At 43.8% G+C, this 22,407-nt stretch overlaps 1 protein-coding gene across 1 annotated transcript in view; it reads left to right on the plus strand.

Annotated features, from left to right (window-relative positions):
- The window catches only part of iqsec1a (IQ motif and Sec7 domain ArfGEF 1a), an 85,555-nt gene that overhangs the window by 59,289 nt on the left and 3,859 nt on the right, over positions 1-22,407 (plus strand). Inside the window, exons 4-15 of the mRNA XM_070910148.1 lie at positions 12,033-12,312; positions 12,629-13,908; positions 14,313-14,474; positions 14,867-14,989; positions 15,358-15,524; positions 15,626-15,765; positions 16,915-16,944; positions 18,150-18,275; positions 18,365-18,464; positions 18,704-18,865; positions 19,236-19,412; positions 21,201-21,250. Of these exons, the coding sequence (XP_070766249.1) occupies positions 12,033-12,312; positions 12,629-13,908; positions 14,313-14,474; positions 14,867-14,989; positions 15,358-15,524; positions 15,626-15,765; positions 16,915-16,944; positions 18,150-18,275; positions 18,365-18,464; positions 18,704-18,865; positions 19,236-19,412; positions 21,201-21,250 (2,797 nt within the window). The remainder of the gene's footprint in view (positions 1-12,032; positions 12,313-12,628; positions 13,909-14,312; positions 14,475-14,866; positions 14,990-15,357; positions 15,525-15,625; positions 15,766-16,914; positions 16,945-18,149; positions 18,276-18,364; positions 18,465-18,703; positions 18,866-19,235; positions 19,413-21,200; positions 21,251-22,407) is intronic.

The following is a 22,407-nucleotide window of genomic DNA, read 5'->3' on the forward strand; positions in this document are numbered from 1 at the left end:
AAGAAAAAAAACCAAGGCAAACTCTGCTAAATTGATTAGACAGCTGTGAGTGGAGAGGTGAGTAGAGGTGGAATGTAAGCCATCGCAGTCTGAGTATTATAGGAATGTGGAGGTTTTGATCTGTGTTTCCTCCCTTTATCTGTTTCTCTTCAACCTTAATCCCTTATCTCTGTCAGCATATTATGTAGCAGGATGTGTATAGTATAAGTATGCATCTGCAAACATCCAATCAAAACCTTCTGTGCAATTAACATGTCTGTTTGTCTACTAGAAACATATTTATACCACAATCAGCTCTCTACACCATAACACTATTTCATGCTTGACTGCTAATGAAATCTTGTGAGCGATCTGAATGATTGAGCAACACAACAGATCATCAGCTGTTTATCTGATCACTGATGCAGCCGGCAATGAATGGAATCTGATTGAAACAGCAATTATTATCATTGTAAGGCTTCCAGTCAATTTACGCAGTTCAATGATGTCATTTAGCTCAAGGCTCCAAATTGATTACATTGCCAGGCACACAAACACATGCACGCGCAGATAATGTCTTTAGGAGCATGTCTGGTTTATGTAAAGGGATAGATATGTTTTTTTTTATTCTCTCGGATTATGCTGATGGATGGCTCCTGGAAATCAATTCTGAAATCAGGACAGCAGAGAGACACGATTTTAAAAGTGTTTGGCTGATGTTATACAAATCGGGAGTCTGTTCAGTGATTGATTGGCCACCGTGGTGCTGTTAGGCAGGAAGGCAGATGCTTTAGGAAGGTTGGGGAGGGGGTTAAAATAAATGAGACCACTGAATGTTTTGTAGTACTTTTGTATTCTAAAATTTGCATTTTTACTTTATATGCTTCTCTACGATTGGTGCATGTAGACCACAGGACTTTCTCTGTGTGACTTGAGACAGGTGTGAGTCTGCCACTGCCTCAAATAGATTATTGCACCAACCCCCTCCCCCAAAATGTCCCCACCATCTCCCATCCAAAAAAAGCTGGTCTTTTTACACCCTGGTGCCTCTGAATAACTCAGCCACCCTCCCCGACATGCAACCATGACAAACACGGCTGACCTCAGCCATCCTGAATGACATCACCACCACATGTCTGCCCCCCAGGCCTAATGGGAGTCTTTAAGGGAGCACATGTAGTATCATTTCTAACCAGTGGGTGGCACTGTCACTCTGAGAGCCCACGGTGGAATGGGTTTCATCCTGTAAGGGGTCTGTCAGGCCTGTTTTGTTGGTCTTTCTGTGGTGTCACGCTCCTGTGTCCATCACGACCACTATGTGTATTTATACCCACCGTGGTCTTTGTCAGAGTCAGGCCTCCTCTGAGCACTGACCACTAGAGACACCAGTCTAGGTATCGCTCTGCTTTCCAATTGACCTCAAAATTTCAAAGTGTCATTGAGAAACGGTGCACATCGATCTGCCACAAAGGAAACAGATAATGAGATGAAATCAGCAGGGCATTCAGTGGCCATTCTCTTGCGTTAACGTGTATTCCTCCTCTTGTTCTTCACAGCATTGTTCGTCTCCCTCGCAGAGTGTTTACCAGAGTGTGTCACCTCACATGGGTCTATTTTTAGCAGGGGAGAATTGGGCTGTAGTGTGTTTCTGTGCAGGGGTGGGGCTACAGTGAAGAGCTTCAGAGAAATATGGTATCTGGTAATGGAGTGAACTGAAAGGAAAACATTGTAAATGGACAAACAGGGCCCGCTTCTAATAATGGTAACAGTACACAATGCATGACCTCTATCTGCCTTTTATGGAGTGAGAGAGAGAGAGATAGCATATGCATGCAATCAGGAGAAGTACAGCTTTGCAGTCCTTTTATTTGCCATGGTTCCATGAAAAGTATTTCTTTACAGACCTGCATATACAGAAAGGAGTATGTAAACATGTGGTTGAGTTGTAAAGTACAGGTTTGCTTGGTTTCTATTGTAAGGGTGTTATTTTATTCAAGCATTTTCTCTGCCCACTCAGTCATTTTGAGGATGGCAGAGAAATGCCCCGGACAGGTCACTAGATGCCCACATTCATATTTTTAGGCAATTTAGAGTCGCCACCGCACCTGACTTGCAGATGTCTTTGGAATGTGAGAGGAAACCCACGCAAACACTGAGAGAACAAGTAAAAACTCCACCCAGCAAACCTGGATCCTTCTCGCTGTGTGTAAGCTACCCAGCTGCCACTTTAGCTGCTGGTTGTTGGTAGGGATGAGATGTTTTGATACAAGTGTGAATACATTACCTGGGTTTTGATGCAGATACAAAGCTAATACCGCCAGGTGACAATTAGCTTATTGCATGAGGAAGCAAGGGGAAATGGCTAGCCTGGCTCTGTCCAAAGGTGTGCTGGACTATTTTTTGTGACTGTTTAGGACTGTGAGTTATTGGCTAGCTGTCCAGTTTTTACGCTAACTCGAGAAAACCATCCTGGCTGTAGCCTCATATTTAGAGTACAGACATGAGAGTGGTATCAATCTTCTCGTATAATTCTCGACAAGAAAAGCAAATATTTCCCAAAATGTCAGACTATCCCTTTAAAGAATAAGTTAACAAGCCTTCAGTCTTAACCAGGCATTCAATGTTAACTATTGGTACGTGACCGCGTTTGATACTTGGTGCTGCAAACACTTTTCACTCAGTACTAAAAAACTATTGAGGTTCAAAACTTATTCCTAGCACTTAAAAAAACAGTTTAGTTGCTTTGAAATAATGTTTTGATGCAACAAAACGAATGTCAGAAGTCATCTCCTGCAGTTCTGCCTCAGTCTTCATGTGTCTGGACAAACATATTGTTTCTATCCGGATTGGAATTACTAAGTGATGTATGAACAGGAGAAAAGAGAAAAGCTTCACTTGCAACTGATGATCTTTGATCATTCCCATAGGATCCCACAGGCAACACATCTGCTCCAGCTTTGCTGCCAGGATGTGATGAGCAGAGGCAGTATATCCTTTAATTACTCTCATTTCAGCTCTATTTATACATCTGTTGCCAGATCCCTCTCATGTACAACAATTCTTTGTTCCTGAGAATTTACAGGGAAAATGTGTTTCTTTTTTGTGTTTCTTTTTTTTCTGCCTCCTATACAAAGTCCTTTGTGTTCACAAAGCTGTCCCGGGCCACTACATCTCATTTAGTATGCTGTTGTATCAAACTATGACATCAGCCCGTCCTAATTGTTTCCAGACCAGGCAAGGGCTGAGTTTTCATTTTATTTTCCGTTTCTTAGCGCAGGTCTCAGTCACTCAGCGTCCAGCAAAAAAGCAGATAATGAGAAACGGCGCATGATGTCATGTAGACAGAGCATGCAGCGCCAAAATCTTGTGACCCAAGTTTCCAGGAAGCTTTCCTTTCCCCTGCCGTTTCCTTTGCTGTCTTTTCCTCTGCTCTGTCTCTTTTCAAACTCTTTTCAATGGGAAAATCCAAGTCTTCTGATAATATTCAGGTGCTACTTCTGTGGGAATGCACCTGATAAAGGCGTTTGTGTGTAGCTGACCTGCGGATGAATCTTTGGCCTTGCCCCAAGTGTAATGTATCTAACTTTCCTTACACTAAAACAAGAAGGAAGAGGGAAAGAAGGGAGGGCAGTGAAACTGAAGGAGAGGGAGGGGGGGAGTGATAGAGTAGGAGCTGAAATGCAGAGAGACCATATGTATTGAGTTGAAGAAATGGCGTTTTATGAGCAGAGAGTGGGCCTCTGCTTGGAATTCTCAATGACATCATTCTGGAGCAGGACTCAGGAGATGGAGTGGGCCTTCACAGACGGGACGACTAGACTGGATCGTAACACTAGAGGAGGAAGAGCGAGACGCAGAGGCAGGCGGACACATAGAATTACACAGGCTTGCTAAGTGTCCTGAAGTTTGTGGAAAACTTTTTACAGCTCAGCTTTACCTGGAATTTATCTAATTAGATCATACCAGCCGAGCTCTCCTTGATGCTTAAACTGATGCTGCCATTGAGCCTCATGCTGAAACAATCATGTCAGGCTTGGGGCTTATAAGCATCACATGCCTGCCTTCAGAATGAGACCATGATATTGCTTCATATCTCATTACCAAACAAATAAACTCTAGTTAGCCGCTCCCTGTGGTCCGCCAGCAAAACAAAACCTGCACTGGGGCTAATATGTAATATCATGCACACATTTCCAAACCCTGCCTCCGTCTGCGCCTCTCGGGTGATAACTTGTAACAAAATGACAGAATAATGAGGATGCCAGTTTTATTAAAGGGTGCATCCTAAATGGGTTTAGTGTCCTTATTTCGTTTGTTTTGTTTACTGGGGCTCAGGAATAAGTGGTGAGATTGCGTGAAAGGTGAGATCTGTAAGTTGAGTCAAGTGTCTGCAGCTCCACAAGGCATTAGCAGCTGTAGTCACCAGAGTACAGGGCCAAGGTCTCAAACTGAAATAGATCAGTTGGCCAGATACTGTCTGTCTGCCTTTCTGCACATAATCATTCTGCCTGAGTCACACATCGTGAGTAAGTGTGTGCATATCCCCTTCTGTTATCCGTAACACATGTTAAGATATGCATGCTTTTTCCTTTTAGTTTTGCTTGGTCTCTCGTTCTGCATCTTTCATTTCAACTCTCAGATGAAAACAGTCCAGAGAAGGTGATCATTTTAGGGGTTCAGGCCTGTAATTAGAGGACATCAACATCTCCCTTCAGAGGCTGGTGTGTGTGTGTGTGTGTGTGTGTGTGTGTGTGTGTGTGTGTGTGTGTGTGTGTGTGTGTGTGTGTGTGTGTGTAGATGATTGGTGTCCCTGTAAACTGGCTCCATGTGGGAGCCATTCTCCTCTGTTTCCTGTGCCTGTTGTCATTAGATAGAAAATACCTTTGACTTGGGGGCAGTTTACCCCACCCCCCTTCTCTCAGAGGGGTGATTAGTCTCTGGCCTGTCTCGAGAACGCTGTGAAGTCCAGAGACGAGGCACCGTCAGATTGGGGTCTGACGTGAGTGTGAAGCTGGACGGAAGTCCTGGTGAGCTTTACAATAAGGGTAGCATTTTAGCCGTATGACATTATCCATTAAAGTAAACAATGTAGATTTAAGGGAGGTTAAAAACAGAAGGGCTAGAGGTGGACAACTTCTACTCTACTGTGATTTTCCTGCAGCATAAAGACACAGAATCCTCTCTGGTTCTTTTCTTAGTGCACATCTTAACAGTCACATCTCAACCCTGAGTGGCTCTATTAATAGAGGTGCTCTCTTGTATTTGCCATCTCTACCCACTAAGTCCTTTTTCTTGTGTGCAAAAAAAAGGCTAACAAAAGGAAAGGTACCTCTGACATTCAAACACTCCCGAACCCTGTTTTCCCCCGACGCTATCTTCTTGTCCTTTATGCCACCGTCTCCTCATACTTTGTCCTTTTACCTGTTTCTCCATCCCATTGCTACTTATCTACTATACCTATATGCACCAAACTGGATCAAGCTGTCACTCTCTCCCCCTCCCTTCTTTCTGTGCTCTTAACGCCTTGCTTTATCTCTCATTTCCAACCCTCGCTGTCTCGAGCTCTCCTTTTCATATGTTTCCACATTCTCTGATAACATGAGAAACGTGATTTTCTTTCCCATCTCCCCATGCTTCAGGGTCATTTGTGTGTCCCTTCCTTGCATGCTTAGTGTTGTGCAGGAGATTTTTCATCCCCTTCTCTCTCTTTCTACCCAGCTACAGAGCCACCACGCTCACACACCCCCTTCCCTGCACCCCGCCCCCTTCCATACTGCTCAGGGCCTGGCAGAAACCCACACTCCCCTGTCTCCCAGCCTCCGCCCCCCTTATACTCCTACCAGCCCGGCGCACCGAGGACAGGGAAGAAGAAAGAGCTCCATTTGTCTGTCAGAGATTACAGACTGCCACTTAGGACTGACCATGTACGCCTACCATCCATAGAGAGCTGCTTTCACAAGGCAAAGAAATGGGAGCGTCTGCAAGGAGTAGAGAGCTACAAACTACAGCAGATGGCAGTTTTGAGATGTGTCTGTCTGTCAGAGAAACATTTTAGGCTGTAATGGGGACTGGTGAGGGGGACTGCTAATGTTTGGAGTATATCGTCTTGTGAGTGCTGGCCAGCATGTGGTGTTTGCAGTGTAATTCAGAGAAGACCCAGTCGCTGCTGGAACTGGAGCTGAATGGCTGGTAAGAGTAATAGGAGAGTGTTAAATGTGTGTTTGTTTTTAGTGTGTGTGTGTGGGGGTAGGAGTGCGCATGCATGTGTGTGTGTGTGTGTGTGTTTTGTCATTGGATGAGGGTTACACCAGGCTGCCAGAGCTCATAAGGCTTTGTTTGATAAACAGCAGAGAGACTGTGTATGTGTGTTTGTCGAAGAAGAGAGCTCCGATCACACATGCTGAATTAAACTGCTTCTTTTAATCCGCACTAGAAGGTGACAGGAGTAATGTGAAGCCCCAAGCTAAGTCACGAAGATCATGAATTTTAAAGTGCCATTTCAATTTTTACTCCCTCACAATGGAAAATGGATCATGTCCCCCTCTCTGAGTCAGTGTGCTATCATGGTGTGTTTAGTCTTACTGTACTGAATCCATCTGTGAGTTGGATTGTTTTCCCCCTCCCCTTGCTCGGCTGAAGGGCATTCCTGTGGTGTGTCGTGGCCCTCCCGCTTACTGGCTGTGTGACTGTGTGCTTTTTCATAACTGGATCTTCAAGGGCAGGTGCTGAGTGTAGTGTGGAAGACAGTTAAATTATTCATTACTGAAAGATAATGACAGTGGCTCTGTTGTTGTTGTTGCTGTATGAGTTTTGACAGGAGGAAGGAGGAGGAGGAGGAGGGACGCCTTGATTCAGACAGAATGAGGCCTTGCAGTTAACGGGGGAATAGTATTGATTTCTGATTACTTTAAGTAGCAAGTATGTGGATGGCATCAACAAAACCTCCAACCACTCATCACACATGCAGTGGAGTACATTTTAATTTGCTGCATCTGCGCTGTGCTAATTAAGTTTTCATTTTCACGTCATCTTGACAAATCTGAAACTCCTAGCATCTTGACGGCCGCTGTCAGAAATCATACCAATCAATAATCAGCAGGCTTTATGTAGTAGAAATCTGGTGCCTTTCACCAATCTGTCAAAATGTTATGACTGCTAATTATCCTCAATAGGTTGTGATTGGGGTTCTCTTAATACCTTTGTGTTTGAACATTACTTCTGAGCTATTTCAAGTGTAATAATCAGGGCAAAGGCTATAATTTTTACATGCACATGGAAGCCATTCAGCAGTCAGCTGTACATGTGGATGCACTCAAGTACATTCAAGACTGTTGGTTTCTGATTTGTAGAGACACTCAGCTCCTAAAGCTCTAAAACTGAAGTATACAACTTACAGTAGTCAACAACGAGTCTTATGAGGCTCCTGTCGACTATATACTGTCTGCTGCAAGCTCTCAAGAGTGATACTGTCAGTCTGCTGGCTGATGCAGCGCTCCAGTTTGCAGCTGTGAATCCCCAACCTGCTCCTCCGTTACAAAATCATCCATTATTGTTATTGGTGCTGAAATGACTGATATACCTGACTGTTTAGTCAGATTTACCTTCTAATGCTGGACTTCATTAATATGTTGCTGTGTGGTCTACTTGAAAAATCTTGTTGCAGGGGCTGGTGCTTGCATCTGTATTTATGAGTTACCATGAAGAGAGAGAAAACATCTGCTTTTGTTGTGTCCGGAGCACATGTTACACACAGTCTGATAATACATTTATATGTGTTGCAGTCGTATTATTACACATAGTTCTTGTCAAACCCCCTCGTGAAATTTGGTTAGGAATCAGATTTCCATCACCATCTGCCCTTCGTGCACAATCGTGAGCAAAAATAAACCTCACAGAGCAGATCAGACTTCCTTAGCAACCATGTTGGTATTGCAATTGGATATTGCCAATAAAAGGTGGTATAATATGGTCATCCAGCAACAGTACTCTCTTAACATACATGAGGTTAGTTTTTTTTGGAACTGGATTTTGTGTTTACATTGACGTTTCTGAAATCAGATTGAGATTATTTATATAGCACCTTCCATGAGCAGAACTTCACAAGTGCTTCACAAAAAAGGCAATAAAATAGAAGAGTAAAAACACCATGAAGTAGAAATGAATATAAAATCAGACAAAGGCAAATCTAAACAGGTGGTGAGGAGTAATAATATTACTGTTGTGCCTGTGAACACATTGCATGTGGAGAAATATTTCTATAAATATTTAGCATAATGCTCATTTCAATGGCTTATAAGTTCACAATTGAATGGGAATTCAATTATACTTTCTTATACGGAAAAGACCAAAAAAAAGTCAAACACTAATTAGAAGTTGATTGGAAAAACATGCAAGCACATGGCAGTTTGTAGACTTCTCCGTCTTCTCTCCTCTTTCGTTTGGGAGTTACGTTAGTTCCACATTGCTGCTCTCTCTTCCTCCATAGCTCCAGCCTGCACTTCATTACCCCCTTCTATTCCCAGAACTCCTGTAGATGTGACTCCTCTTTTCCGGGATGGAGGAATGTTTCTCCCTCAGGTCCGACTGATGGAATAGGCTGAGGCCTGGACAGGGGCCTGGGCCTGTTTGTTCAGGTTGTGTTGAGAGGGAAGGAGGGGAGAGAGAGATGGTCGACCCCCCCCCCCCCCCCCCCCCCCCCCCCCGCAAACCCACCCCCCAAATCCCTGGATCCGTGGCTGAAAATCACTGCCAGCTGAGCTGACATGCTTATCCATGCCTACATCGGAACTAGCGGGGGCTCATGGTGGATAAAGAGCCAGACTTGAGCGACAGACACCATTGAGCAGTTGTTGCTAATGTAGTGAGATCATATATCAAGGAGGGTACGGGCACTATCAGGAAGTGGTCCTGGGACATCATTGCTTCCTTCACCTCTAAACGTTGGTTCGACAGTCCTCATACATTACGGATACAACATGTTGATATAAAGGCTAACATGAAAGTTCTGTCTGAGCCATGTGGAGTCACTTCTGCCTCTTCTCTGGAATAACATCATACAACTTCCTGCTCTGCTATAGTTCACTCCCTCTTTTTTCCTTCAACATCCATTACAGCTTAAAGCACCAGCTCTTAAAATGCTGCTCTCTTCCTTTTTTCCCCTCCCCTTTTCCCGCCATCAGGAGTAACTGACCTCACTCTGTGGAGTAGTCAACGACCTCAGAGCGAAAAGTACTGCAGCACTTATTCCCGGGCTCTTTCTTCTGTACACCCACAATCACACACAGTCTGGATGCTTGGTTATCGAAAGTGAAGCAGAAAGAACAAAATGGAAGGAAAGATGCTGGCTCCAGGTCCCATTGGGGAAAGGCAAAGCCAGTTCTGTAGCTATAGTTTTGACTTTGTGCCTTGAATGTTTTTTTGGAGGTGACTGGGTGAGAGAGCAAACCCCAGAGGAACACTGTAGTAGCTATTAAAAGCAGCTTGTAGTTTATTATGCTTCCAGTTATTTAATGTAGACTCAATTCACATTCCCATAGCTATATTATCAAATTTATTTGGGTTTGGAAATAATTATAGAGCAGATAGAAAGGCAATTACTCCCAACAAAATGGTACAGTCGAAAACAATACAACAAAACAACATAATGAAACCAAGACACTAACAATGCTCACATGATGTTAAGTAGTAGTCATGTTGGTTTAGCACATTAGCATGCTAGCATTTGCTAATTATCCCTAAACAGAAAACACAGCTGAGGCTGATGGGAATGTTATTAGTTTTGCAGGTATTTGATCATAAACCAAAGTATTGGACAATTTGAACTGATTATAGCACTTGAAGAAAACCTTTTCAAGATAATTTGTCTAATAGTTGTGGAGATATTTCAGTCTGGACCAACTGACAGATATTGTTTGCTAGCATGGCTAAAAATGTTTGCAAACAAAAAGTTACTATATCTCTGTCTCTTTTCATAGTGTGCTACACATTTTAAATCTCTTCAATATGAATATACTTCTGTACCCAAATGTTGCCTTTCATCATCACTTCATCCAGGCCAGTAATCAAACTTCTAATGTAGAAATCATGAAACCAAAAATCATCACCTGCTGTATTCTGGTGCTGCGACAGCACGCAAGGTGTGACTTTTAACTCCAGGGACGGTGGCGTCACAGTTTGCCACGACAGATGGTTGGGGAGCTTCATCTCAGTGGCGGTTATGCAATGAAGTATGATTTTCACTGTGTTGTGCAAGGTTTTATGTTGGTCCCGCAGTATAAAGGCTTTCTCTGTTGGCCCTGTTACTGTGTGCTGGTCCATACTTCAACATTGTGTGAACTTCTTGCCCCAGTTAGCATTTACTTACCATGGAGATCTCCTGTGTCACAGTGGCCTTGGCTGGCCCTGGCTTATCCTAACCCAGACAGAAGGGAAGGAGGCCACTTAATGTGATGCACAAGAATTCACTCATGCTGCAGCATTTGGTGGAAGTGAACACCGGTGCTACTTAAGGACATAAAAATATTTCCAGTTGCATCCAAATACCATCTTAGTTGTTGGAATTAGACTAAATGTTTTTTGGCTTCTGCCTCACAATAACAGGGTGTGTTGTTTTAATGTTTCACACTCAAATGTTTGGTTGAAAAGCGCCTTTTTTGGAAGAGGTTATTCTCATACTTTGCATTTCTATTGGTCTAGAGAACTCAAGTGTCTGAAGCCCTTGCAGAGATGCAAAATGGCTCACTTGTGTGAGTTGTTATCACTCACAGAAAGCTTTGGATTTATATTTACTTTATATTAAATTGCACTTGTTTCATTGCACTTGAATGAGCAGACTGAAGGGAACAAGTTGTAGGTTGCGAACTCACATTTACAAAATGAATATGCATTGTAGGCAATATGCCTGAGCCTGAAATTTCTACTAGGCTTTAAGTAATAACAGGCTATTGTGAACCATGAATGCTCTTTCGTAAACATTTTGTTGACGAGCTGTGCTGAGTGGGGTTGCAAATCAGTGAGCCTGTATTCAGTTTAGAGTAAAACTTCCCTAATGTAGTCACAGAAAGGGTTTACAAGTACCTCTTCTGTTTGAACTTTTGACCATATTCAGTTCCACTTTTTCACTCAGCGTTTGCGGCTGTTTGCTGACAAGCTGTTGCTGAATGTTGATTTCAGGCTGTCTAATGAAGGAAGTCGAGTGTGTACACTGTATGGGTGTGTCGAGTCACAGTTCAAACACATTAGGCTGCCAGTGAACAGTGAAGGCACTGTACCATGGAGGAGAAGAAATGCTAGTTAGTGTAATGTTAGTTATTGCGCAGGTGGGCACCACAAACACCCACATCTCGGCTATTTCTAAGGGACCGCTAAAGTTGTATTTGCTCTGTCGTTCTTCTCTAAACTGGACTTTGTAACATGTATTGAACAGTGTGTTGTTGCTCCGGCAAACATGATGTAACTCCCAGTTGTCACTGATTGGCTCTTAAGGTGGCATAAACCTTAGTTTCCTGGAGGAGCCTGTGTACTCTGGACTTCACTTGACTGACAGAATGGTGGACAAGATTTGGAGGAAGAGTTGGCAATTTATAGAGAATAGACGGTCTTTTCGCAATAAGCAGTCCTCTTGTAGTACGGCAGAATGTAAGAGTGAGTGAGTAACCTCTTTTTTTTTTCACACTATTTGTGTAAGAGGTAATGCCACAAGGACAGCGGATGACTGGATGTGTTTAATATTTGGAGAGTGTTTATGTGGCATTTGTATTTTCTGAATGTAGCACAGCAAAAATCTATGGCAGACTGTCATATTTTCAGTAGTTATGACAGAGACATGTATGAGTGTTAGGCAGCTTGCAGTTGAATGAGATGTGGGTTATACTGTATATCATTTTTAGAATCAGCACATCCCATAACTGGCTGTACTAACTTACATGCACTCTGCAGTTCACTTCTTCTTTGTATATTCCATAACAGAGACTAGACTACTTTCTTTTCTAAAAGCTTACGATGAAAGTCCCTGAAGTTAAACTTCTTTTTGCTTTGACATTCTCTTATTGCAGTGTGGAAGGGGATGGACGGCCCAATGAGAGTGGCCCTTCCCTGGATGGTGGAGCCGGCTATGGCCAGGGCCCGGTGACTCACGGCTCCGCTATCAGTCCTGACCGATTTGACAACCCGCTTTACAGCCACGGGGTCCAGCCTGGGCCTCAGAGACCCCGCCGGCCCAAGCTCCAGCACTCGCAGTCCATCCTCCGCAAGCAGGCTGAGGAGGAGGCCATCAAGCGGTCCCGCTCGCTCTCTGAGAGCTATGAGCTCTCTGCTGACCTCCAGGACAAACAGGTACTCCAAAGTAGCCCGGCTGAATAGTTTACTTTGGAGTTTCTTACATTCTTGTATCACAAGAGAGATTAAAAGTGTCATATGCTACTTTTCTTTAAGAATTATGAATTGTGTGTGGCTTAGCTGTGTGAGATTATTCTTAGTACAAATAAAGCAAGAAAAGCTGTTGTTAGATTGTCACAGAGCTGACAACTGGGAGAAGCAAATTATCAGTGACATCCAGGAGGAAGACTTTATAATCTACTGCTAAGAAAACCAATTAAGTATACCATGGGTGGCACAGTTTCACAGGTAATCTACTCTGTCTTTTCTCTAGGTGGAGATGCTGGAGCGTAAATATGGTGGACGATTCATAACTCGGCATGCGGCCCGCACCATTCAGACAGCCTTCCGCCAGTATCAGATGAACAAGAACTTTGAACGTCTCAGGAGCTCTATGTCTGAGAACCGTATGTCCAGACGCATTGTTCTCTCCAACATGAGGATGCAGCTCTCATTTGAGGGACCTGAGAAAGTGCACAGCTCCTACTTTGAAGGGAGGCAGGTGTCCATGACGGAGGATGGCACCCCGCTGTCCATGGTGCAGTCTGAATGTGGAGATATAGAGGTTCACCAACAGGCTAACATGGCATCTCACCCGGCCCCACAGGGTGACCTGACAGATGCCATCACGGAGCTGGAGGACGCCTTTTCCAGGCAGGTCAAATCTCTGGCTGAGTCGATAGATGATGCGCTGAACTGTCGCAGCCTTCAGGGGGACGAGGGTCCTGACCCAGAGGCCATGGGCTGCTCTAAGGTGGAGCGGGAAGTGCCCTATCAGGTGAAGTCCCACCGCAGGGCAGGTGGACGTATTCACGACGAAACGATGGCATCCTATAGTGATGTTACTCTGTTCATCGATGAGGAGGACATGTCCCCCTCTATTGGTCTGTCGAGGTCAGGGGACCAGCCCTCCAGCACAGAATCAGACTTGCGGTTGCGGTCAGTCAACTCCTCCCAGGAGTACTGGCCTATTGACCCCAAAGATGAGGGTCGTGACACAGACACAAGCTGCCGCAGCACTCCTTCTCTAGAGTGCCAAGAGCAGCGTCTTAGAATGGACCATCTTCCTTTGTTGACCATAGAACCTCCTAGTGACAGCTCTGCAGAGCTCAGTGACCGGTCTGACCGTGGCTCTGTCAAACGGCCGCCTGTGTATGAACCACACGGCCACATCGTGACGTCATCCCAGGCGAGCCCAAAACACATTTCTCATGGACCCCCACTGCGAGCTTCCTCCCGTGACGACGATGCACCTCTGCGCCACCGCCACCGCCAGCTGGAGAGCCACTTAGCCATCAACGGCTCAGCCAACAGACAGAGCAAGTCAGAGTCGGACTTCTCCGATGGGGATAACGACAGCATCAATAGCACATCCAACTCTAACGACACCATCAACTGCAGCTCCGAGTCCTCCTCGAGAGACAGCCTACGAGAGCAGACGCTCAGCAAGCAGACTTACCACAAAGAGACTCGCAACAGCTGGGACTCGCCCATCTTCAGTAATGATGTTATTCGCAAGAGATACTACCGCATCGGCCTGAATCTCTTCAACAAGTAGGTACTCAGCTCTGATGGAGCAGGCGTTTGACCAATATTCACAGTGATTAAGGGCCTAGCAAATGGACGTGATGTTAGAGAGGCCTCTTGGGAAATCACTGAATGATGTGTGTTGTACTGTAAACTGTATACAGTTGTATTAATTAATTATATTAATTATCACATACAAAGAAAGACATTTGCACGGAAGAAGAAATGAAGAAGACTGTGGTTACATCAAAGAGACTTTGACGAAATGTAGATCAACTATCACCAACATTGACCACTTATTTTATTGTTTGCTTGATGCTTATCTTCAGTTTAATATGGGGACTCTGCCAACAGTTAACAGAGCATTATTCAAAACACAGCTGCTCTAACTTACCTCAAATTTACCTGCATCTAAATGTCTCATTTATTAGGAAGCCAGAAAAGGGTATCCAGTACCTGACTGAGAGGGGATTCATCCCTGACACGCCGGTCGGTGTGGCTCACTTCCTGCTGCAGAGGAAGGGGCTGAGCAGACAGATGATTGGAGAATTTCTCGGCAATCGACAGAAACAGTTCAACAGAGATGTCTTGGAGTAAGTATGATCCCCCATCTTCCCTAAGCCTAAGTAATTAGATAAAAGTGAGCAAAGGTTTAAATTTGTGTAACTATACTGAAGTCCAAGATCATTGTCCATGTGCACAACAACAAAGAAAGACAGTATTTACCAAAACATAGGGGCCATTGCTATTGATCATTTAATTAAAGAAAAGGAGAAAGAGTGAAAAACTCCCTAAAACCCAACTTGCAGATCCTGCAGGTGATTGGAACGCCACAAGTATGACCAAAAAAACAAAGGATAACATCCTTTTTTAGAAACTCTGAGATATCCTCCACTATAGACTCTAGGCCAACTAAGCCCTGGAAGATATAAAAGATCAGGTGATGTTTCATTTTTCTGCCTCCATCTGTCCCCTTATGTACCAGCTGTGTGGTAGATGAGATGGACTTCCAGAGCATGGAGCTGGACGAGGCTCTCAGGAAATTTCAGAACCACATCCGTGTTCAGGGCGAGGCCCAGAAGGTGGAGCGGCTCATCGAAGCCTTCAGGTTAGATCACACACTGGTGCATAATGTTTAAACACATCGAAGACAGAGGAGAAAAGCAATCCTGAGCCACCCATCATCACAATGAACTTGTGTTTTACGAAAGACAGAGAGAGCACTGATAATCATACTTACACATCTATGAAATACAATATCTCTGTTGCCTAGTGGTGGAGAAAGGATTTTTTGTAAAGTTGGTACTGGGTTTCCTCACAACTGTATTGTCAAGATAATTGTTGGTACATACAGTTCCAGCACTACTTCTGTTTTCTTTCTTCTGTTTTCTATGAGCACAATCCGTTGGTGCGTGTTTTGTAATCAGATTTTGGCTGTAAGATGGGTGATGTTGCTCTCCTGTCTCATGTCTCTAGCCAGCGCTACTGCATCTGTAACCCCACAGTGGTGCGCCAGTTCAGGAACCCTGACACCATCTTCATCCTGGCGTTCGCCATCATCCTCCTCAACACTGACATGTACAGCCCCAACGTTAAGCCCGAGAGGAAGATGAAGCTGGAGGACTTTATCAAGAATTTAAGAGGTAACGAAACCAGTGATATGATGCAAGGATACAGGGAGTGGGTTTGACCCTTGATTCTTCCTGTATATTGTATTGTAACTCGGCTCTCCTCTGTGTGCCAGGTGTGGATGATGGGGAGGATATCCCTAGGGAGACACTGGTTGGCATCTATGAGAGGATCCGTAAGCGAGAGCTCAAAACCAACGAAGACCACGTCTCACAGGTGCAGAAGGTTGAGAAGCTCATTGTGGGAAAGAAACCAGTGAGTACTGTTTTATTATCTACTCTACTAAGTTCACTAAAATATATTATAATTTTCAAGGCATGACATCAATCTCTGAGGAATCTTTGGCCTATAAGGTGTAGACAGTGTTGATTATTCTTTAATTAATACTCACAGAGCTGCAGTATATCTGTCCAGAATCACTATCCATAAATAAAAACCTTTCTCCTGATTTACTGACCCCCAAATTTACAGAGTTTCAAGTCATAGAAGGAACAGGGAAATTTAGAAAATCTAAGTCCCTTGTAGCTTTGGACTAGACCTTCACGCTTGTGATTTTAACACACCCGAAGCCCTTGAGAAATTTCACCCAGTGCTGCAGTGCTGATGAGAAATGGGCACTCCCTTCCACCTTAGCACATCATGGTTCTTACTTAGTTTTAGAGGGGGAAGTGGTTGAAACCAACGTTTAATTGACTGGCATAAATTACATTGCAATGATCCGTTGATTCACTAATCATTAGTCAGTTTGTTTCTGTGTATGGATACTAAATAAGAGCTGTTATTTCATTTAGTTCTGACTGTGCTTCAGCCCCTCAGGAGCAAGGGGTGCAGCATTTCTGTATTATTCTGCAGGCAATGATGTCTCTTTCAGTGTGTGAAGGTTAAAAGTGTGATTAACCTATGCAGCCTCTGGGGGAGGCTTGTCTTGCATGGAGGACTTTGTTTCAGTTGGTTTCCAGCGGGATGGATGGGATGCTCTGCCAGTAATAATTTAATGTATTGAAAAATTATCCCTCGTCACCATTTGGCTGCAGAATTAAAAGCCCAGGTGGACACTTTGGTAAAACACTTTAGCATTAAAAACCACATTGGAATTCCTCTCCATAATAATCAGGTCCACTAGTGCTGCTCAGAGTGGGCTTCAAGGGGAGGATCTGTTTTCATTCCAACATTATTACAGACTCCCTCGGGTCCGGCAGCAGAGAAAGACCTCCGCCCCATATACAGAACTCAAGAGGTGCATGCATCTTCATAGGCTATGGCTGCGCAGTCTGCAAGGGCAAATCCTTGTCCGGGCTCATTAATAAACTGGAGAGATTAAGCTTTCATGTTATCAGAGGCAGTAGTGTAAATAATCCTAACATAACAGCTGCATATAACATCTTCTTTGTCCTCTCTTTTTAGATTGGATCACTTCACACCGGCCTGGGATGTGTAAGTAGAATAAATATCCATAAACCATACTATATTTGATCATTTTTCATTCATTGTTTCACTTTGTGTGCACAGCTTCCTGTCCCTGTCCCTGGACGTAGCAGTTAATGCACATCATGCAGTTAGTTTTAGAGGCAGGCACTTTTGCCCCCTGAAGCATCACATCTGTTACTGAGAGATGAGCAGTCGTTGTTGCACCCTGGAGACACAATCGACAGACATAAATTCTTTGGTGGCATTGAGCTGCTGTGTTTACAGATTCTGTGCTCAGCAGGGTGTACCTCACTGCCGGGTGCATCTAATGCAGATGCCTCTCAGTCACAGGATATACTGGAGATTCCCCCATTTGCGTGGAGATTATTAATTGTCATAATCGTAGTGGAGGAGCTATGTGCTGACTTAGCACTTTTGTAATACATTAATGCTAATTATACATTACCACTGCCATGATAAATACTTGTTCAGGATTTGTTTTTTTTATATGTAAGGACTCTTCAAAGTCCAGGTTAACAGTTACAGGTTACATTAGTGCACAAGGTAATCTATATAAACGTTAAGGTAACCATAGCAACAATACTTATGCTTAATGCTATGTTACCAGTTAACTTTAATTGAAACAAACCTAATATGTGTTGAAATGACGACAAATTTGTTTGCATTTGTTTGGGACTGTTTTCAGCAGTTCATTATAAGAAAAATATACAATATCACCAGACTAGTCCTTCTATAAGACACACTAAATGATTAGACAGTTACTCAATCAACAGAAAATTAATTGCAACTGTTTTGATAACCAATTAATATCAGTCTTTTTAATTGTGAGCAGAATTGTGCTGCTTGTCTTTGTCTTATCTGACAATAAACTTGTAATTTTTTGATATTGGACAGTTTTTTGGACAAAACAAGTCATTCAAAGGCATTTTTCACTATCAATTAACAGCAGATCTGCAGATTAATCAATGATGAAAATAATCGTTAGTTGCAGCCCTAAACAGTGGTATCCAAAATGTCACTACATCTCCCCATACATCACTGAATGCTGTGAAGAATGCAAAAAGCATAGGAGGAGTAAATCGGTCGTCCTTTGGCTGCACCTTCTTTAAACTCTGCTTAGAGGAAGAGGTGTCTTCTGTTCCTTATTACCTTGAGGAGGCCGTAATGACCTCTGAAGTGTTGGTATCTGTGCTCTTTTTTCTGCCTTGTAGGTGCTGTCGCTGCCCCATCGCCGGCTGGTGTGTTACTGCCGTCTGTTTGAAGTGCCAGATCCCAACAAGCTCCAGAAGCTGGGCCTGCATCAGCGGGAGATCTTCCTGTTCAACGACCTCCTAGTGGTAAAAGCCCTCTCCTCTCCCCACCTCTCTTGTCTCCTGTCCTCTCTCTGCAGACCAACCCTTAAAATATTCTCTTTGCGTGATTTCAGGTAACCAAGATTTTCCAGAAAAAGAAGAACTCAGTGACGTACAGCTTCAGACAGTCTTTCTCTCTGTATGGGATGCAGGTTATGCTGTTTGAAAATCAGTGTAAGTGGCATTTCCTTTTATTCTATCTTCATCCCTGTGGCGTGTTAGCTGACAGTGTTTACATCACAGGGTTGGATTAGCGCAGCGACACATCCAGCAGAAATGAGAAGTCAAACCAATGGGCTGTGACATTGTTTATGCTTCGGACTTCAAACAGATTCGCCCAATGTGTTTTAACTTGGTTTTGATCAATGGCCCTTGAGTAAATGTCTCTCCCTCTCTGTCTGCCGTTGCCCCAGATTACCCAAATGGAATCAGACTTACATCAGCGATACCAGGTGCGGACATCAAAGTCCTCATCAACTTCAACGCGCCCAACCCCCAGGACCGCAAGAAGTTCACGGATGACCTACGAGAGTCAATTGCCGAGGTCCAGGAAATGGAGAAATACAGAATAGAGTGTGAGCTGCCCCCCACTTCCCATCCCCCCTCTTACTCTGTCTACCTCAGGCTGTATAAAGTAGAAACAGGGCATGGTCCTCATTACTCAACTGCGGCAGTTTACGAGGGAGAATTTTTACAGAGTTCACAGGATGGCTAAGAAAAGAGAGCAGTGTTTTTTTTCCTGGACATTCAAAAGGCAATTCCCTTAGGACATACAAGAACAGGATGTCTGAAATTATGTAGATCAATAGTGGACATTCATGAGTTTCAGACGACAAAAGGCGGCTGAATGCATTTACAGAGAAGTTATAACGCCATTACCTGGCAAGAGTGAGACGTACAAACCACTGCCACTTACCTCAGTCTTTCCATGGCTGCCTTCCACAGCTGAGCTGGAGAAGCAGAAGGGGGTGGTGAGGCCCAGCATGTCACAGAGCTCCGGTCTGAAGAAGGAAGCTGGCAACGGGAGCATGAACCGAGCCAGTCTGGATGACACCTACGCCATGGGAGAGGGCCTAAAGAGGAGCGCCCTCAGCAGCTCCCTGCGAGACCTCTCCGAAGCAGGTACAGCCAAAACGTCTTTCTTTTTACCAGCCGCTTCTTTAATGGAAGAGTACTCTCTCTCTGTCATCGGTGTGATGATACCAAGGGGATAAAAATAGCAAAATGTTGTTTCACGGCACCATACATTAATTTTATAGTCCCCCCGCTTTAAAATCCACTGTCTGACTCACTCATGATTGGATAGTTTGGTGTGGACGGTGTGTTCTTCAATGTTTAACTTCTTTTGTACTCAGCATACTTTCTTTTAGAGAGACTTAAGGTGTGCTCCACCTTTTTACAATTCAAAGGCTGAATGCAAACCTATTTGAGGTTAATTGTTTAGAAATGCAGTTATTTTTCTAGATTTGTCTTAGTCTCAGTGATGAATGAAATTGACGGGCAGGTCTCACCCCTGATCATTTAGATAAGTTTATTTCAGATCATTTCCATTCATGTATTTATCGTCACTTTTTACTTCTTCTTTTTTTTTTAACCTAGCACTTTTGCACTCCTAAGTTTGTTTTATCCAAAGACATTTCATGATAATCTTTATGTTACTTTTTATTCGAACATCATGTGGCATTTCCTCTCACGTATGTTTGCGAACCAGACAAATCGGTGCCGACGTGTACCATTCTTAAGCAGCAACGAGATCAAGATTTAGTTTCAGTCTTGGTGTTAACAGTCATTTTCACACCCATGAATATCGGTGTTTAACACAGCCGCTCTGTCTCTGAAGCAAGAATACATTTCATTCATTACAGATAACAGCTATGTGAAGTTATCGGGTGATTAACTTGATAACAAAATGAAATCCAGCCAGGGGTCTGCCTCACTGTTGGTAATACGATACGCTTTGTTCTTATGATCACTGCCTCAATGGGAAATGATAGGTCAGTCAGTGAAGAAGTCTGTATAAGTCCCTCCGCCCTCCTGTCTCCTGTGTTTTTTACGATGCAGGATGTGGCATGTTAGTGGGGTCATTTTTGTGAAGTGTTTTCTTTTTTCCTTTCCTGCCATACTCCATTCCATGTGTATTTACTGTGTTATTTCCATACACATCAGGGATTTTCCTGTATATGTGTGATTATTGGTCATGTATCATTGGCTGAGTGTGCCTAACAACGGCGAGAGTGCTCTGTTCGCCCTCAGACCTGTATATGCCTGTACATCCCATGTGCAACAACCACTGTATTGCTTTTGATGTGTCTCCTCCTTTGTGACTGTCACTGAGACCGGCTTTTTTTCGCCAACCTTGACCCTTTTTGAAAATCTACATCTTGTGACAACATTAAGAAACGAGTTGTCATACTCCATCAAGTCAAAAAAGTCTCGGAATGATTTGTTTCGGCATCAACCCTGTTCAAAAGTTTATAGAAGTAGCCCACAATCACACTTCAAAAAACTTCACTGTGAACATTTCCTTAGTCGAACAGACTTGATGCTCATGGCGTCCATATTTATTGAGATTTTTGGAAATGCAATCCAAATTTTTAAGTATTACTTGACATAGCCTCCAGTTTGAAGTGCATCTCAAAGCTTAAATCACTGGAATTTCAATGCAGCTTTAGTTTTCAACCAGAATGAAGATGTGACTTCGCTATACAGTTAGCCACAGTACCACCTGTCACCCACCACCCTCCTCCCAGACCTGAACGCGCTCTCCCCTCTCCGCCCATATTTGGACCTTACGCACAGTCACAATCCACTGCACTGCCCCCTACGGGATTGGTGGGCGGCCTAAACGTTCTGTAGTCGATCCAGGAGTGCTGTCGATCTCTAATCTGTGGTATTGCATGTCTCGGGCAGGCAAGCGGGGGCGTCGCAGCAGTGCAGGATCACTAGACAGCAATATGGAAGTAAGTTGGAAGCAGCTGGTATCCAAGCTACTCTCTATGTGATGATGTGCACTGTGAAAACACACCATTTATTTTTGGTCTTACACCTTCTTTGCTTCATAGACTCCAGTCCATTTGTTTGGATCATTTATTTTTCTTCCTGGGATGCCTTATAACCTGCTTGCCTCAGTTAGTGTGCATGCATGGGTTGCCTGCCTCTGATCCTGCCCCTTTGTGGAAGCCAGAGATCTCCTGTTTTGGTCATGTTATATGACCAATATACACTTTATCTTCAGCAAGCATGACTCTACTAATCCCTCCTCTGATCCCTCCCTTTGTCGCCTGTCTCTGTCTTTCATTCAATCACATCCAAGCGGTTTTCATTTGGTTCCTCTTCTCTGTGGCAGGGTGGTAGCTCTGTAAGACACTAGGAAACTACATCTCCTGCAGCCCCCCTCTCTCTGTCCGGGTCTGTCTTTTTCCCTTATCCACAACTTCTCTTAAATGCTGTAAGGTTCAGGGAGGAACGTAGCCTGCATAGTCAGAGGTCTACTGATGGGCTTCACACGGACTTATAAAGATGTGGATTTCATTCATTCATCTTTCCCTCATTTCATGTGTCCATGAGCTCATGTGTTGGGTTGAAGTCTGGGACCCTGAAAATTTCATTCCGCTTTCAAAGACGTCATGTGGTCTCCAGTCTTAGATGAAGCATGTGCCAAAGGAAAAGCTGTTATTAGGAGAGCTCATACCTGGATAGTGAGCAGTGTTGGACCCAGAGAAGGGGTGGAAAGTGTCCAGGCCTTTTTGTGAAGTCTGCGCTCAAGAGCTTAGTTCCTCCTGCCTTCTGATTTCTAGTTGAATGCTAATGTGTGGATGACGAGTTTGCCTGTCACATCCTCTGCATGTGGAAACTATGCCTCCATTGATTATAACAAGTTGCATGTGTGACTCTTAGAGGGTTTGGAACACTGACTGCAATGAAGATGAAATGATGTCTTTTCTGCCCCTGTTATTGACATTGTTTATGCTCCTAATGGTATTTATGTGATTGCTCTTGTTACAGTTTCAAGCCAGTTAGCTCCTTGACATCAGAGCTCCTTTGAATATAGGCTCCTTTCATCCCGAAGCTGAAATATTCCTAGTTTTGCTGCTGCCTACCATGACAACATTTTTAG

Source organism: Enoplosus armatus, chromosome 8, assembly GCF_043641665.1.
Source record: "Enoplosus armatus isolate fEnoArm2 chromosome 8, fEnoArm2.hap1, whole genome shotgun sequence".
Classification (NCBI taxonomy): domain Eukaryota; kingdom Metazoa; phylum Chordata; class Actinopteri; order Centrarchiformes; family Enoplosidae; genus Enoplosus; species Enoplosus armatus.